Source organism: Lipotes vexillifer, unplaced genomic scaffold (genome assembly GCF_000442215.2).
Source record: "Lipotes vexillifer unplaced genomic scaffold, Lipotes_vexillifer_v1.1 scaffold758, whole genome shotgun sequence".
Classification (NCBI taxonomy): domain Eukaryota; kingdom Metazoa; phylum Chordata; class Mammalia; order Artiodactyla; family Lipotidae; genus Lipotes; species Lipotes vexillifer.
In genome coordinates this window covers 1,065,412-1,081,371 of record NW_006770348.1, presented here as the reverse complement: position 1 = coordinate 1,081,371, position 15,960 = coordinate 1,065,412, and the positions used below count along the sequence as shown (strand labels likewise).

The 15,960-nt window shown below is 39.8% G+C and overlaps 1 protein-coding gene across 1 annotated transcript in view; it reads right to left on the bottom strand.

Annotated features, from left to right (window-relative positions):
- Positions 1 to 13,478, bottom strand: part of LOC103086956 (teneurin-1) — a 312,048-nt gene extending 298,570 nt beyond the window's left edge. The window contains exon 1 of the mRNA XM_007446072.1: positions 13,262 to 13,478. Coding sequence (XP_007446134.1) covers positions 13,262 to 13,478 — 217 coding nt within the window. The remainder of the gene's footprint in view (positions 1 to 13,261) is intronic.
- Positions 13,479 to 15,960: the final 2,482 nt, after the last annotated feature.

Sequence of the window (15,960 nt, the reverse complement as noted above, 5' to 3'; positions counted from 1 at the left end):
ATATTGGGCAAGTTATTGAGCATCTCTGTGCCTCACTTTACTCATCTTTACAATGGGGATAATAATGATCCCAACCTCATAGCATATTGGGAAGATTAAATAACATAATCCATCTAAAGTGCCTTACTCAATGCCTAGTGCTTAATGAATGTTAGATATTTCACTTATAATCATCGTTATCATTCCCCAAAGAGAGTACATGTTTCTAGCTTCTAGACTCTCATAGTACTTTACCTACACCACTATTGCAACATCAATCATATTGCAGCACTGTAGCTGGTTTATTACCTGCCTTCCTAAACGTACTCTGAATTCTTTGAGGGCAAAGATGGCTTCTTATTCACCTGTATCTTCAGAGAACTTGGCACAGATAAGCAGAACACAGATAGGAAATAGGTTTCATCTCTCTTGCCAACTCTAATTGACTGACAATGTTTGCATGGAATGCTGTGATGATAAGGATGTGAGGCCGCAGTTGGGCTCAACAAGAAAGAGCACCACTGTTTGATCAGGGATGTCTGCCATAGGACAGGCAGAGAGAGCAGTGGCACAAGTGCCACTGATATCCCATACCAGTTTTAGATGCTATATAAATAACTGTTTATTGATTAAATTTTCATGAACAAATTATACTGGCTGAAAGACATGAGCAAATTGGAGTTGTTGCTAAATAACTTACTTTTCTCTTAGAGTTTAATTTTTTGGGCAGTCATTATAGATTTTTATGCTAGAAACTTGTGACAACTAGAAGCATAACATGCTTACAGCAGAAAATTCATCACAGGTGATCAAATGCTGCTGAAATTTTCATTTCATAGGCCTTGCTACATTATATTACACCTGCCATCTGTGATATTTACCACGTAAATACAGATTCTGAAGTTGAGTTCTTTCAAGATTTTTGTAGGAACCTTCATCCGAACTGTTTAGACATAAGCCAACAATAGTTTATACTACTGATAAGTGCTTGAAATAAGAGTCAAGAAATGTGCTTTTCAAATCTGGGCTTCTGTCTACACCTTGAACCCACAAGTGGCAATACTGTTTGAGCAGCTTCCGCTGTGGGATGAAGTGGCTTATTAGCCAGGGGCAATTAAGAGGAAAATAACAGTCACTTGTGCCCATTTATTTCAAGATGAACTGCATTCACCTAACAAAGTACCTGGAACAGTTGACACTAAATGAATGTTTGATGCATAAATGAGTAACTGAAAAAACGGATGGATGGATGGATGGACGACAGATAAGCTTTGCTCCCATGTAATCTTGGTAAATACAGATTGGCAGTTTTAGTTTTCTTCCACCAGATGGCGATAATGTGAGATTTAGGTTTAGGTTGTAATACAGAAAGCAGAAAACCACCAACCAAACAAAAACCATATTAGGAGAAAGAGAAGCCACAAAACAGAGGTTAAGAAGGGAGAAATGAAATGTCTGTGTCAGCTTCAGTATCTCAGGAGTCTATGATCTTCTGGCGTTTGTAATAGGTCCTCCCTATACCTTTTTTTATGCATGGGTGACTTTCGTTCACAATTACTTTTCAGTAAAATGGCCATATTCAAAACTAATCTTACCTGTTATAAAAATTATAGGGCAATTCTCATAACTAAAATTATTATCCTTGATTTATATATCCATATTTTTTTCTTTTTTTTTTTTTTTTTTTGCGGTACGCGGCCCTCTCACTGTTGTGGCCTCTCCCGTTGCGGAGCAACAGGCTCCGGACGCGCAGGCTCAGCGGCCATGGCTCACGGGCCCAGCCGCTCCGCGGCATGTGGGATCCTCCCCGACCGGGGCACGAACCCACGTCCCCCGCATCGGCAGGCGGACTCTCAACCACTGCGCCACCAGGGAAGCCCTTCATTTGTTTTTTACTAATTTCTTAGTTAACGGATGCCTCTCTTGGAAGTGAGGCTGCTTGGGAAGAGTTGCTAGCCTGTGTGCCTCCAGGAAATGTACCCCTGCTATTAGACCTACCAAAAGTCATATAAAGTAAGCTTGCCTAAGCCTCATTCATCCTATTAGCAAAGAATTGTGAATAATATTAGATTAGTGTCCACCTCTTAATTCGAAAGCTTTTGGAAAATAAGAAAACCACTTTTAAAATCCAGCACTCTGTGTACATGGCGGAGGGGGGGATTCTGCTTTCTTGGCAAATAAAGATAAGAATATGAAGATACTTTTAAATGGGATCAAGTATTTCCTCTTATTAATGTTTCCCCCCAACAAGCCCTGAATTGAATGACACAGTAACTTCCCTAAAAAGTGGAAAACAACAAACAGACTCAGGAATATTTCATTATAAATTACATAGCATATCATCTACCCTTTACTAAAGAAAATCAGAACAGAAAGCCTTTTTAAACCTCCTTGTAAACCCTTGGTCATCGGAACACAAAGAGGCTGACAAGGCTTTTAGGGAAGGAAATGAAGGGAAACTAACAATTACTGAGTCCCTAAAAATTTTCACACTTATGATCACAATTAATCCATATCACAACCTTCTGATGTACATACGAGAATCACAGACCTGATTTCCAAACCCAACTCTTACTACTTCTTAGCTGCAGAAACTGGAAAAGTATTTCTCTCCAAACTTCAGTTACCTCATTGGTAAACTGGAGATAACATCTCATATCTCATAAGGCATGCACGGGCAGTAAATTTAAGCATCTAGCAGAGTCCTGGAACAGAGCAGGTACTATTCAAGTTTTTTTTTATTATTATTATTACTACTTTTATTTTTATCATTGTGATTATGGTGTTGATGATGATAATGATGAAGTCAACTTTGCAGTGAACTTTACAGGCTCAGAGGGCTGAAGTAACTTGCTTAAGGCTGCACAGCTGGTGCGCTTAAAAGGCATCTAGCACAGTGTCTGGCACTATAGCAGGTGCCCAATCAACACTATGTTACTTTTCTTCCTTCCTATCTTAAAACTCAATGATTTTCTGAGAATTTTACTCCTTAAAAATAATGTCAGGCTCACCTTTAGCTAGGTCGATGCAAGATGCTACCATATATTTGTGAAAATCAACAACATTTTTTTTTACACATAGGTAGCAATATATGGACTAGAACAACAAAGAGGATTCCACACTTCACAAAAAAGATGATCACGGGGCCCACAATTTTGCCTAATGTAGGTTAATTCACTTCTCTCCCAAAGAGGCACATATTTTCCTTCCTAGGTGTGTCTAAAGATCATGAAGTCAGTGGCAAGAAGACCCTAAGTTTCTAGACCTTCACCTCCTGGACCTTTATACTTTACATTGTCAATATAGCAAAGGATGGTGCTAGTTAAAAATTTAAATAGGTTGAAAACATGTTTATTTCAGTTCATGGATGATAGAATCAGGTTTTTGTCCTTGACTTTTTTCAGGTCTCACTCTACACATTCTACCTGGGTAATCTCATCCATCCCCAGGCATCTCCTACTATAAGAAACCTGTAAATTCAAATCTACTGGTATCAACAAGTCCAGATCGTTCCTGAACTCTAGGCACACATTAACAAACTGCTTGACAGGAAAATCTACCTGGATGTCACCCAAGCAACTTAAACTTAACATGTTCAGAAAGAAACTCATTCTCTTCCCTTCCAAACCCACTCGTATTTTACTTCTCTTGGTAAATGGATCACCATCCTCCCAGTTTTCCAACCTGGAAATTTAGAGTCATCCTTGACTCTGTTATCTCTTTCAACCTCGACAAGTAATCAATTACTAAGTCTTATCAATTCTACCACACTAATACCTCTTGAATATGTTTCTTCACCTCTACTGATACAGCCAGAGCTTAGACATTCATCACCATTCTTAGCCTGGGCTAATTCAGTTCCTTCATAGATTGTCTCCCTGCACCCAATTTTCCCCAATTGCAATCAATCTTCTATACTGCTGCTTACACATCTACAATTAGCTTCTACAATTATCATCCTAAAAATTATAATTCATCGTGAAATTCTCTATCACTTAAAAGCTTTTTTAAAAAAAAAAGTTTAAAGAAAAAAAGTAACTCCTAAATTGGGCATGCAAGACTGTTTGTCATCTGGCGCCAATGCACCTCACTCTTTTCATAATGAAATTTTCATCATGCTAGGCCTTTTCACAGTTTTATGCTTTTGCACCTGCTAATCTACCCTATTGGAATGTCCTTTTCCTAGTAAACTCTTATTCAAATGTTAAGACCTTGATCAAATATCACCTTTCTATGGACCCTGACTCACCCATGTACTCCCACAGCACTTTATCTGTAAAAGTACTTACTACATTTAATTGTAATGATTTGTTGGATGTCTATTTTCTCCACCATATTATGAGTTTCCTACAAGCAGAAACTATCATGGTCATCTCCATCCCCAGCATCTGACTTGAGGCCTAACACATAGCAAGTGCTAAATAAAAACTTAATGAGTAGAGACCACTTCAAGATGGCGGAGGAGTAAGAAGTGGAGATCACCTTCCTCCCCACATATACATCTACATGTGGAACATCTCCTGCAGAACACCTACTGAACGCTGGCAGAAGACCGCAGACCTCCCAAAAGGCAAGAAACTCCCCACGTACGAGTAGGGCAAAAGAAAAAAGAAAAAACAGAGACAAAAGAATAGGGACGGGACCTGCACCAGTGGGAGGGAGCTGTGAAGGAGGAAAGGTTTCCACACACTGGGAAGCCCGTTCACGGGCGGAGACTGCGGGAGGCAGAGCGGGGAGCTTCGGAGCCGCGAAGGAGAGAGCAGCAACGGGGGCGCGGAGGGCAAAGCGGGGAGGTTCCCGCACAGAGGATCGCTGCCGACCGGCACTCACCAGCCCGAGAGGCTTGTGTGCTCACCCGCCGGGGCGGGCGGGGCTGCGAGCTGAGGCTCGGGCTTCGGTCGGAGCGCAGGGAGAGGACTGGGGTTGGCTGCGTGAACACAGCCTGCAGGGGGCTAGTGCGCCACGGCTAGCCGGGAGGGAGTCCGGGAAAAAGTCTGGACCAGCCGAAGAGGCAAGAGACTTTTTCTTCCCTCTTTGTTTCCTGGTGCGCGAGGAGAGGGGATTAAGAGCGCGGCTTAAAGGAGCTCCAGAGACGGGCGCGAGCTGCGGCTAAAAGCGCGGACCCCAGAGACGGGCCTGAGACGCTAAGGCTGCTGCTGCCGCCACCAAGAAGCCTGTGCGCGAGCACAGGTCACTCTCCACAGCTCCCCTCCCGGGAGCCTGTGCAGCCCGCCACTGCCAGGGTCCCGGGATCCAGGGACAACTTCCCCGGGAGAGCACACAGCACGCCTCAGGCTGTTGCAAAGTCACACTGGCCTCTGCCGCCGCAGGCTCGCCCCGCATTCCATACCCCTCCCTCCCCCAGCCTGAGTGAGCCAGAGCCCCTGAATCAGCCGTTCCTTTCACCCCCTCCTGGCTGGGCGAAGAACAGACCCCAGAGGGCAACCTACAAGCAGAGGCGGGGCCAAATCCAAAGCTGGATCCCAGGAGCTCTGCGAACAAAGAAGTGAAAGGGAAATCTCTCCCCGCAGCCTCAGGAGCAGCGGATTAAATCTCCACAATCAACTTGATGTACCCTGCGTCTGTGGAATACATGAATAGACAACGAATCATCCCAAAATTGAGGCGGTGGATTTTTGGAGCAACTGTAGACTTGAGGTTAGCTGTATCCGACTGACTAGTTTCTGATTTTTTTGTCTATCTTAGTATAGTTTTTAGCGCTTGTTATCATTGGTGGATTTGATTATTTGGTTGCTCTCTTCCCTTTATTTTATTACTTTTTAAACTTTTTTAAATTTTAATAATATTTTAAATTTTAATAATTTTATTTTACTTATTTTTCTTTCTTTCTTTCTTTTTTTCTTCCTTTTCTTCTGAGCCATGTGGCTGACAGGGTCTTGGTGCTCCAGCCAGGCCTGAGACTCTGAGGTGGGAGAGCTGAGTTCAGGACAGTGGACCACGAGAGACCTCCTGGCGCCATGTAATATCAAGCAGCGAGAGCTCTCCCAGAGATCTCTGTCTCAACATTAAGACCCAGCTCCACTCAGAAACCAACAAGAACCAGTGCTGGACACCCTATGCCAAACAAATAGCAAGACAGGAACACAACACCACCCATTAGCAGAGAGGAGCCTAAAATCATACTAAGGTCACAGATACCCCCAAAACACACCACCGGAAGTGGTCCTGCCCACCAGAAAGAAAAGATCCAGCCTCATCCACCAGAACACAGGCACGAGTCCCCTCCACCAGGAAGCCTACAAAACTCACTGAACCAAACTTACCCCCTGAGGGCAGACATCAAAAACTATGGGAACTACGAACCTGCAGCCTGTGAAAAGGAGATCCCCAAACACAGTAAGTTAAGCAAAATGAGAAGACAGAGAAATACACAACAGATGAAGGAGCGAAGTAAAAACCCACCAGACCAAACAAATGAAGAGGAAACAGGCAGTCTACCTAAAAAAGAATTCAGAGTAATGATAGTAAAGATATACAAAATATTGAAAATAGAATGGAGAAAATACAAGAAACATTTAACAAGGACCTAGAAGAACTACAGAGCAAATAAACAATGATGAACAACACAAAAAACGAAATTAAAAATTCTCTAGAAGGAATCAATAGCAGAATAACTGAGGCAGAAGAACGGATAAGTGACCTGGAAGATAAAATAGTGGAAGTAACTACCACAGAGCAGAAAAAAGAACCAAGAATGAAAAGAATTGAGGACTGTCTCAGAGACCTCTGGGACAACATAAAACGCACAAACATTCGAATTGTAGGGGTCCCAGAAGAAGAGGAAAGAAAGGGACTGAGAAAATACTGCAAGAGATTATAGCTGAAAACTTCCCTAATATGGGAAAGGAAATAATCAAGTCCAAGAAGTGCAGAGAGTCCCATATAGGATAAATCCAAGGAGAAACATGCCAAGACAAATATTAATCAAACTATCAAAAATTAAATACAAAGAAAAAATATTGAAAGCAGCAAGGGAAAAATGACATACAAGGGAATCCCCATAGGGTTAACAGCTGATCTTTCAGCAGAAACTCTGCAAGCCAGAAGGGAGTGGCAGGATATATTTACAGTGATGAAAGGGAAAAACCTACAACTAAGATTACTCTACCCATCAAGGATCTCATTCAGATTTGACAAAGATATTAAAACCTTTACAGGCAAGCAAAAGCTAAGAGAGTTCAGCATCACCAAACCACCTTTACAGCAAATGCTAAACAAACTTCTCTAGGCAGGAAACACAAGAGAAGGAAAAGACCTACAATAACAAAACCAAAACAATTAAGACAATGGTAATAGGAACATACATGTCAATAACTACTTTAAATGTAAATGGATTAAATGCTCCAACCAAAAGACATAAACTGGCAAAATGGATACAGAAACAACACCCATATATATGCTGTCTATAAGAGACCCATTTCAGACCTAGGGACACATACAGACTGAAAGTGAGGGGATGGAAAAAGATATTGCATGCAAATGGAAATCAAAAGAAAGCTGGAGTAGCAATTCTCATATCAGACAAAATAGACTTTAAAATAAAGACTATTACAAGAGACAAAGAAAGACACTACATAATGATCAAGAGACCAATCCAAGGAGAAGATATAACAACTGTAAATACTGATGCACCCAACATAGGAGCGCCTCAATACATAAGGCAAATGCTAACAGCCATAAAAGGGGAAATCGATAGTAACACAATCATAGTAGGGGACTTTCACACTCCACTTTCACCAATGGACACATCATCCAAAATGAAAATAAATAAGGAAACACAAGCTTTAAATGATACATTAAACAGGATGGACGTAATTGAGATTTATAGGACATTCCATCCACAAACAACAGAATACACTTTCTTCTCAAGTGCTCATGGAACATTCTCCAGGATAGATCATATCTTGGGTCACAAATCAAGCCTTGGTAAATTTAAAAACATCGAAATCATATCAAGTATATTTTCCAACCACAAGGTCATGAGACTAGATATCAATTACAGGAAAAAAACTGGAAAAAATAAAAACACATGGAGGCTAAACAATATGCTACTGAATAACCAAAAGATCACTGCAGAAATCAAAGAGGAAATCAAAACATAACCTAGAAACAAATGACAATGAAAACACAATGACCCAAAACCTATGGGATGCAGCAAAAGCAGTTCTAAGAGGGAAGTTTATAGCAATACAATCCTACCTCAAGAAACAAGAAAATCTCAAATAAACAACCTAACCTTACACCTAAAGCAATTAGAGAAAGAAGAACAAAAAAACCCCAAAGTTCACAGAAGGAAAGAAATCATAAAGATCCGATCAGAAATAAATGAAAAAGAAATGAAGGAAACAATAGCAGAGATCAATAAAAGTAAAAGCTTTTTCTTTGAGAATACAATAAACCACTAGCCAGACTTATCAAGAAAAAAAGGGAGAAGACTCAGATCAACAGAATTAGAAATGAAAAAAGAGAAGTAACAACTGACACTGCAGAAATAAAAAGGATCATGAGGGATTAGTACAAGTAACTATATGCCAATATAATGGACAACCTGGAAGACATGGACAAATTCTTAGAAAAGTACAGCCTTCCAAGACTGGACCAAGAAGAAATAGAAAATATTAACAGACCAATCACAAGCACTGAAATTGAAACTGTGATTAAAAATCTTCCAACAAACAAAAGCCCAGGACCAGATGGCTTCACAGGTGAACTCTATCAAATGTTGAGAGAGGCGCTAACACCTATCCTTCTCAAACTCTTCTGAAATATAGCAGAGGGAGGAATACTCCCAAACTCATTCTATGAGGCCACCAACACCATGATACCAAAACCAGACAAAGATGTCACCAAAAAAGAAAACTAGAGGCAAATAGCACTGATGAACATAGATGCAAAAATCCTCCACAAGGAGCCTGTGCTCCACAATGGGAGAGGCCACAACAGTGAGAGGCCCACGTACCGAAAAAAAAAAAAAATCGTCAACAAAATGCTAGCAAACAGAATCCAACAGCACATTAAAAGGATCATACACCATGATCAAGTTGGGTTTATCCCAGGAATGCAAGGATTCTTCAATACACGCAAATCAATCAAGGTGATACACCATATTAACAAACTGAAGAATAAAAACCATATACTAATCCCAATAGATGCAGAAAAAGCTTTCAACAAAATTCAACTCCCAAATATGATAAAAACCCTCCAGAAAGTAGGCATATAGGGAACACACCTCAACATAATAAAGGCCATATACGACAAACCCACAGCCAATATCGTTCTCAGTGGTGAAAAACTGAAACCATTTACTCTAAGATCAAGAACAAGACAAGGTTGCCTGCCCACTCTCACCACTATTATTCAACATAGTTTTGGAAGTTTTAGCCACAGCAATCAGAGAAGAAAAAGAAATAAAAGGCATCCAAATCAGAAAAGAAGAAGTAAAACTGTCACTGTTTGCAGATGAAAGATACTATACATAGAGAATCCTAAAGCTGCCACCAGAAAACTACTAGATCTAATCAATGAATTTGGTAAAGTCACAGGATACAAAATTAATGCACAGAAATTTCTTGCATTCCTATATACTAATGATGAAAATTCTGAGAGAGAAATTAAGGAAACACTCCCATTTACCATTGCAGCAAAAAGAATAAAATACCTAGGAATAAACCTACCTCAGGAGACAAAAGACCTGTATGCAGAAAACTATAAGACACTGATGAAAGAAATTAAAGATGATACAAACAGATGGAGAGATATACCATGTCCTTGGATTGGAAGAATCAATATTGTAAAATGACTCTACTACCCAAAGCAATCTACAGATTCAGTGCAATTCCTATCAAACTACCAATGGCATTTTTCAAAGAACCAGAAGAAAAAAATTTCACAATTTGTATGGAAGCACCAAAGACCCCAAATAGCCAAAGCAATCTTGAGAAAGAAAAACAGAGCTGGAGGAATCAGGCTCCTTGACTTCAGACTATACTACAAAGCTCCAGTAATCAAGACAGTATGGTACTGGCACAAAAACAGAAATATAGATCAATTGAACAAGGTAGAAAGCCCAGAGATAAACCCATGCACTTATGGTCACCTTATCTTTGATAAAGGAGGCAAGAATATACAATGCAGAAAAGACAGCCTCTTCAATATGTGGTGCCGGGAAAAACTGGACAGCTACATGTAAAAGAATGAAATTAGAACACTCCCTAACACCATACACAAAAATAAACTCAAAATGGATTAAAGACCTAAATGTAAGGCCAGACACTAAAAAACTCTCAGAGGAAAACATAAGCAGAACACTTTATGACATAAATCACAGCAAGATCCTTTTTGACCCACCTCCTAGAGAAATGGAAATAAAACCAAAAATAAACAAATGGGACCTAATGAAACTTAAAAGCTTTTACACAGCAGAGGAAACCATAAACAAGACAAAAAGACAACCCTCAGAATGGGAGAAAATATTTGCAAATGAAGCAACTGACAAAGGATTAATCTCCAAAATATACAAACAGCTCATGCAGCTCAATATCAAAAAAACAAACAACCCAATCCAAAAATGGGCAGAAGACCTAAATACACATTTCTCCAAAGAAGATATACAGATCGCCAACAGACACATGAAAGGATGCTCAACATCATTAATCAATCATTAGAGAAATGTAAATCAAAAGTACAATGAGGCATCACCTCACACCGGTCAGAATGGCCGTCATCAAAAAATGTACGAACAGTAAATGCTGGTCGGGGTGTGGAGAAAAGGGTACCCTCTTGCACTATTGGTGGGAATGTAAATTGATACAGCTACTATGGAAAACAGTGTGGAGGTTCCTTAAAAAACTAAAAATAGAACTACCATATGACCCAGCAATCCCACTACTGGGCATATACCCTGAGAAAACCATAATTCAAAAAGAGTCATGTATCACAATGTTCATTGCAGCCTTATTTACAATAGCCAGGTCGTGGAAGCAACCTAAGCGTCCATCGACAGATGAATGGATAAAGAAGATGTGGCACATATATACAGTGGAATATTACTCAGCCATAAAAAGAAACGAAACTGAGTTATCTGTAGTGAGATGGATGGACCTAGAGTCTGTCATTCAGAGTGAAGTACGTCAGAAAGAGAAAAACAAATACCGTATGCTAACACATATATATGGATCTAAAAGACAAAAAAAGGTTCTGAAGAACCTAGGGGCAGGACAGGAATAAAGATGGAGATGTAGAGAATGGAGTTGAGGACACGGGGATGGGGAAGGATAAGCTGGGACAAAGTGAGAGAGTGGCATGGACATATATACACTACCAAATGTAAAACAGATAGCTAGTGGGAAGCAGCTGCATAGCACAGGGAGATCAGCTCGGTGCTTTATGTCCACCTAGATGGGTGGGATGGGGAGGGTGGGAGGGAGACACAAGAGGGAGGAGAAATGGGGATATATGTATACCTATAGCTGATCCACTGTGTTATACCGCAGCAACTAACACAACATTGTAAAGCAACTATACTCCAATAAAGGTGTTAAAAAATAAACTTATTGGGCTTCCCTGGTGGCGCAGTGGTTGAGAGTCCGCCTGCCGATGCAGGGGATACGGGTTCGTGTCCCGGTCTGGGAGGATCCCACATGCCGTGGAGCGGCTGGGCCCGTGAGTCATGGCCGTTGAGCCTGCTCGTCCGGAGCCTGTGCTCCGCAATGGGAGAGGCCACAACAGTGAGAGGCCCACATATGGCAAAAAAATAAATAAATAAAAAAAAAATAAACTTATTGAATAATAATAGGTTATTAAAAGGAAATTAGGGTGACATCTTTAAAGACAAACTTCTCTCGTCTCAAAATTCATTTTGATCACAATGCAGAGAGACAAAATCCGAGGCTGGCTAGCTCTTTATATTGACTTAATATAAAATTGCTTATACTTTTAGAACAAACTGTCACCAGAAGTACATTCTTATTTAAATTCACAACATTATTAGGTCAGGCACTCTACACTCCAATTCCATAAGCCACAACTCAGAATTGTAAGTTCATAATCTGTAAAGACAAACTTAATAGAGAAATATTTTAATGGTAACTACACATTTCTTAAAGCATAATAGAACACCCCCAAAAAAATTCCCATAAGAAGACATTTTCCAATTTCCAGTTACGCAGAAGAATAAAATTACTCATAACAAAGTTTCAGTCTTTAGCTGAATAAATAGGGAAGATTAAAATGAATTACTTGAAAAGACAGATATAAGACCTTTAGCAAGTATGTTAAGAGCTAAAAAATGAGTAACATAGTTAATATAAACATTTAGTGCATATCTAAATGTTGGTATGAATATCTTAAATCTTTGGCTCCATTTAAAGTTTTTCTAACATAAGGTTCCAATACTAATTAGAATACAGCAATTTTCATTTGTAATAACCACACTTTACATGATCTTTGGTGATCCCAGAGAATTTGCCTTTCTAACAAGTCTGTGGGTGATGCTGTTCCTGCTGGTCCAGGGTCCATGCTTTGAGAACCACTGATCTAGATAATAAAATTAATTTTTTTTTAAATCTCAACACAGACTTATTCTTTTTTTAAAAAAGTAACCTGTGCCAGTGTCAGTATCTTCTTTTTCCTGTGTAGTTAAAATAGTCTAATACCGCATATCTATCAATTGAAAAGAAATAAGGAAATAATATTTCTATCTACCTGTTTTCCATTTATTAGAAACTGTCTTGTCAATCCATAATTGAAAAACCAAGGCTGTCCAAAGGATATGCCCCACATTATGGCTGTGGCAGGAAGGGTTCCAACCAATTCTTACCTTCCCTTAGGACTGTGTTGCACAAGGTTTCAGCATTCTGTGGACAAACTTTCTGGACCTTTGCTTGGTAGTCCCCACTAACCTTTTTAAAGCTCTTTTAGATGCCAAATATTTATTTGAGACTTTTGTCCCATATAGGCAATGGCTTGAAAAGCACTTAGCTGTTTACTTTTCATCTTACTATAAATTATTTATCCTTCAGTCTGTAAATGGCTATTTGTAGGATTAGACAAATTTTGAATGCTCTGTTGCATCCAAATTCATGCACAATCCCGACAACCTCAGCTGGATTGGCATATGAAACAGGTTCACTAAGCATATGTAAGTAGCGCGAATTATTAACCAGTTAACATCAGCAAATTTGTTTTTGAAACTTATGTTTATGCATACAAGCATTCCCTAATGAGAAATAATATTAGCTATAAAAATCCAATAAAAACATACCTTGAGTAGATTTCTCTACTTCTTTCCTCTTCCTACTCTGGCTATTGTAATTCATCCTCAGCTCTTGGTTATACTCATGCAGAGTTTCTCTGGAGTTGTATGACTGTCTTGGTTTTCTTCCATCTTCACTCTCATCGGAAGAACTGGTATAAGCTAGGTCCATTTCATGCTTGACTTTTGACAGAGGCTGATAGGGTTTGCAGTCTGTTTGCTCCATCTCTGATTAAGCAAGCTCAGTTTCATGAAAAAAGGAACTCCTTTAATGTAAGCAGTCCTGAAAGAAAGAGAGAAAAACACAAGCGATCTTAGATTTGCCCTTTTGTGAGAAAATGCATCTGGCCGATTCACAATTGGTCCTGATAATACTGTCAAAGGAGGGGAGCAAAAGACAAACTAGATGACATGAAGCTAGCCGGAGGCAATAATAACACTGTGTTACACGCATACCTTGTCAAGCAGTTAGGATTAAGCTGGAGGTAGCAGTATTAGAAAATACTCAAGGTGAAAGAGAGCCTTCAAAAATATTTGTATTGGAAGGCAAATAAAGGACAGCGTTTTTCTATGGTGTGTGCATGTTTTTAATGTTAAAGTCTGTGGTCAGATTAAAAAAACATTATAAGATTTGAAAGTGGCCAGAAGTACAAATATTAACCCAGCACATCCTACATCTGAAATGAAAACTGGTAAGAGAACTACATCCAGAAAAAAACACATACTTGCCTCTGGTTTAATATTGCATTTAAGAAAGGGGCTCTGAGGAACAGAATGATTCTGAGTTAGAGAGGCTCATGAAATAAAGTGTCCTTAAGGGGGACTGAGCTCTATGTGTTCATACTGTGGCTTCTTGGCCTCAGGCTTGCAGAGAATTTTTAATGAGCTAGGTGGTGGTAAATTTTTGTTCTTCATAGTACCGAGAGGATATAAACAACACTTCTGGTGAGTATACTGGTGTAGGAACAGCAGGATCTAAATTGGGTTTAGAAATAGAGATTTAACACTTCATGATAAATCAGTGAAAGAACCCCCCTTCCCCACAGAATGCTGAGCTAGGAGCCACTAAGGCTCTTAAGACCCATAGAGGCATTATCCACCTTACTTAGCACAGAGTGGTTTGAGAAGATCAAACGCCACCTGAGATGTCAAAGTCTTCTGAAAAGTTTAAAGTCCTGTCAAAATGTTCTTACTTTCATTCTCATTTTCATCCACTGTTGTAACTCTGCAACTTGGTCCTTTCATACAATGTTAAAGAAACCTAGCTTGAAACCAAATAATGCCATGATTTTATTTTGCAGTGAAAATGACTCCCTTATTTTTCTTCAGCTCTTCACCATATGCATTGTCAAAGAAATCTTCAGGCATCTAGATAGTGGCTCCTTTATCATGTACAGTATCTCACTTTTTGGAATTTCTATTGCATATACAGCAAAAAGAACACTGAAATCACTCAATAAAGCTTATCGATTGACTGATATGCATTCAATGGTACATAATGCTTCGTAGTATGAGCAACGTTTCACCAGTTGAAGCCTTAGTTCCCTAACCAGGTCCTTGAAGGCAGACTCTGAGTCTTATTCCTCTTCATGTCCCCCTTACCACTTAGCACTACTCTAGGCACATATATAGTAAAAACTATTTAACTCCTGAATCTACAAATTCCATTAAGTGGCCCACGGAGACACCTAGCTTGGTTGAATTGACAGCAGAGTTGAGCATCCTTGGAGAGAAAGCAGATAAAGTATTATATATGAATATATACTGATGATTCAACAATAATCTAAGCTCATGCCATCTCATGGCTTCACATACTGACTATACACTCACAGTCCCCCAATCTGTAGCTCCAGCATAGGTCCCTCCCCTGAGCCATACACTTGAATATCCAACTGCTTACTCAATGTCTCTACTTGGATATCTAAAAGGTATCTCAAACTTACTACGTTCAAAACTGCTTCCCTTCCCAAAACTGCTCCTTTCATAGTCTTCTCCACCTTGGTAAATGGCAACTTCATTCTTCTGTTTGCTCAGGCCACACTACTTGAAGTCATCCTTGATTCCTGTCTTTCACATCCCACATGCAATCCATCAGTTCATCCTGTAGGTGTTACCTTTGAACTATATCCAGAATCCAACAACGTCTCTCCACTTCCCCACTACCACACCAGGATTATTGCAATAGCCTCCTAATTGATCTGCTGCTACACCATCAGTCCCTTATAGCACGTTCCCCACACTCTAGCCAGAATGAAGCTTTTAAATCTGAGTCATATCATGTCTCTTCTTGGCTCAAAAGTAGCAATGGCACCCTATTTCCTTTAAAATAAAAGCTGAAATCCTTACAATGACCTCGGTGGACCCCTACAATGTCCACCTCTCCCTCCCCTAACGTCTCCAAACTCATCCTCTGATATTTCCCCCATCTCACACACTCTAGATGTATTATCCTTCTTGCTGTTTCCAAAAATACCAGGCACAATTCCACCTCAGGGCCTTTGCAACCTCTCATTGTAAACCACTGAAAAGTGTCATTTCTCATCCTCCTTCCTGTCTTTCATAGCACTTGTCACTAAATGATATACTGTATATTTTGTTTATTGTCTGCCACCTGTCTCTCCCCTCTAAAATGCAACCTCTATGAAGGTGGATATTTTTATCTGTTCTATTCATTCCTATATCCCCCAAATGAGCACAGTGCCTTGCAT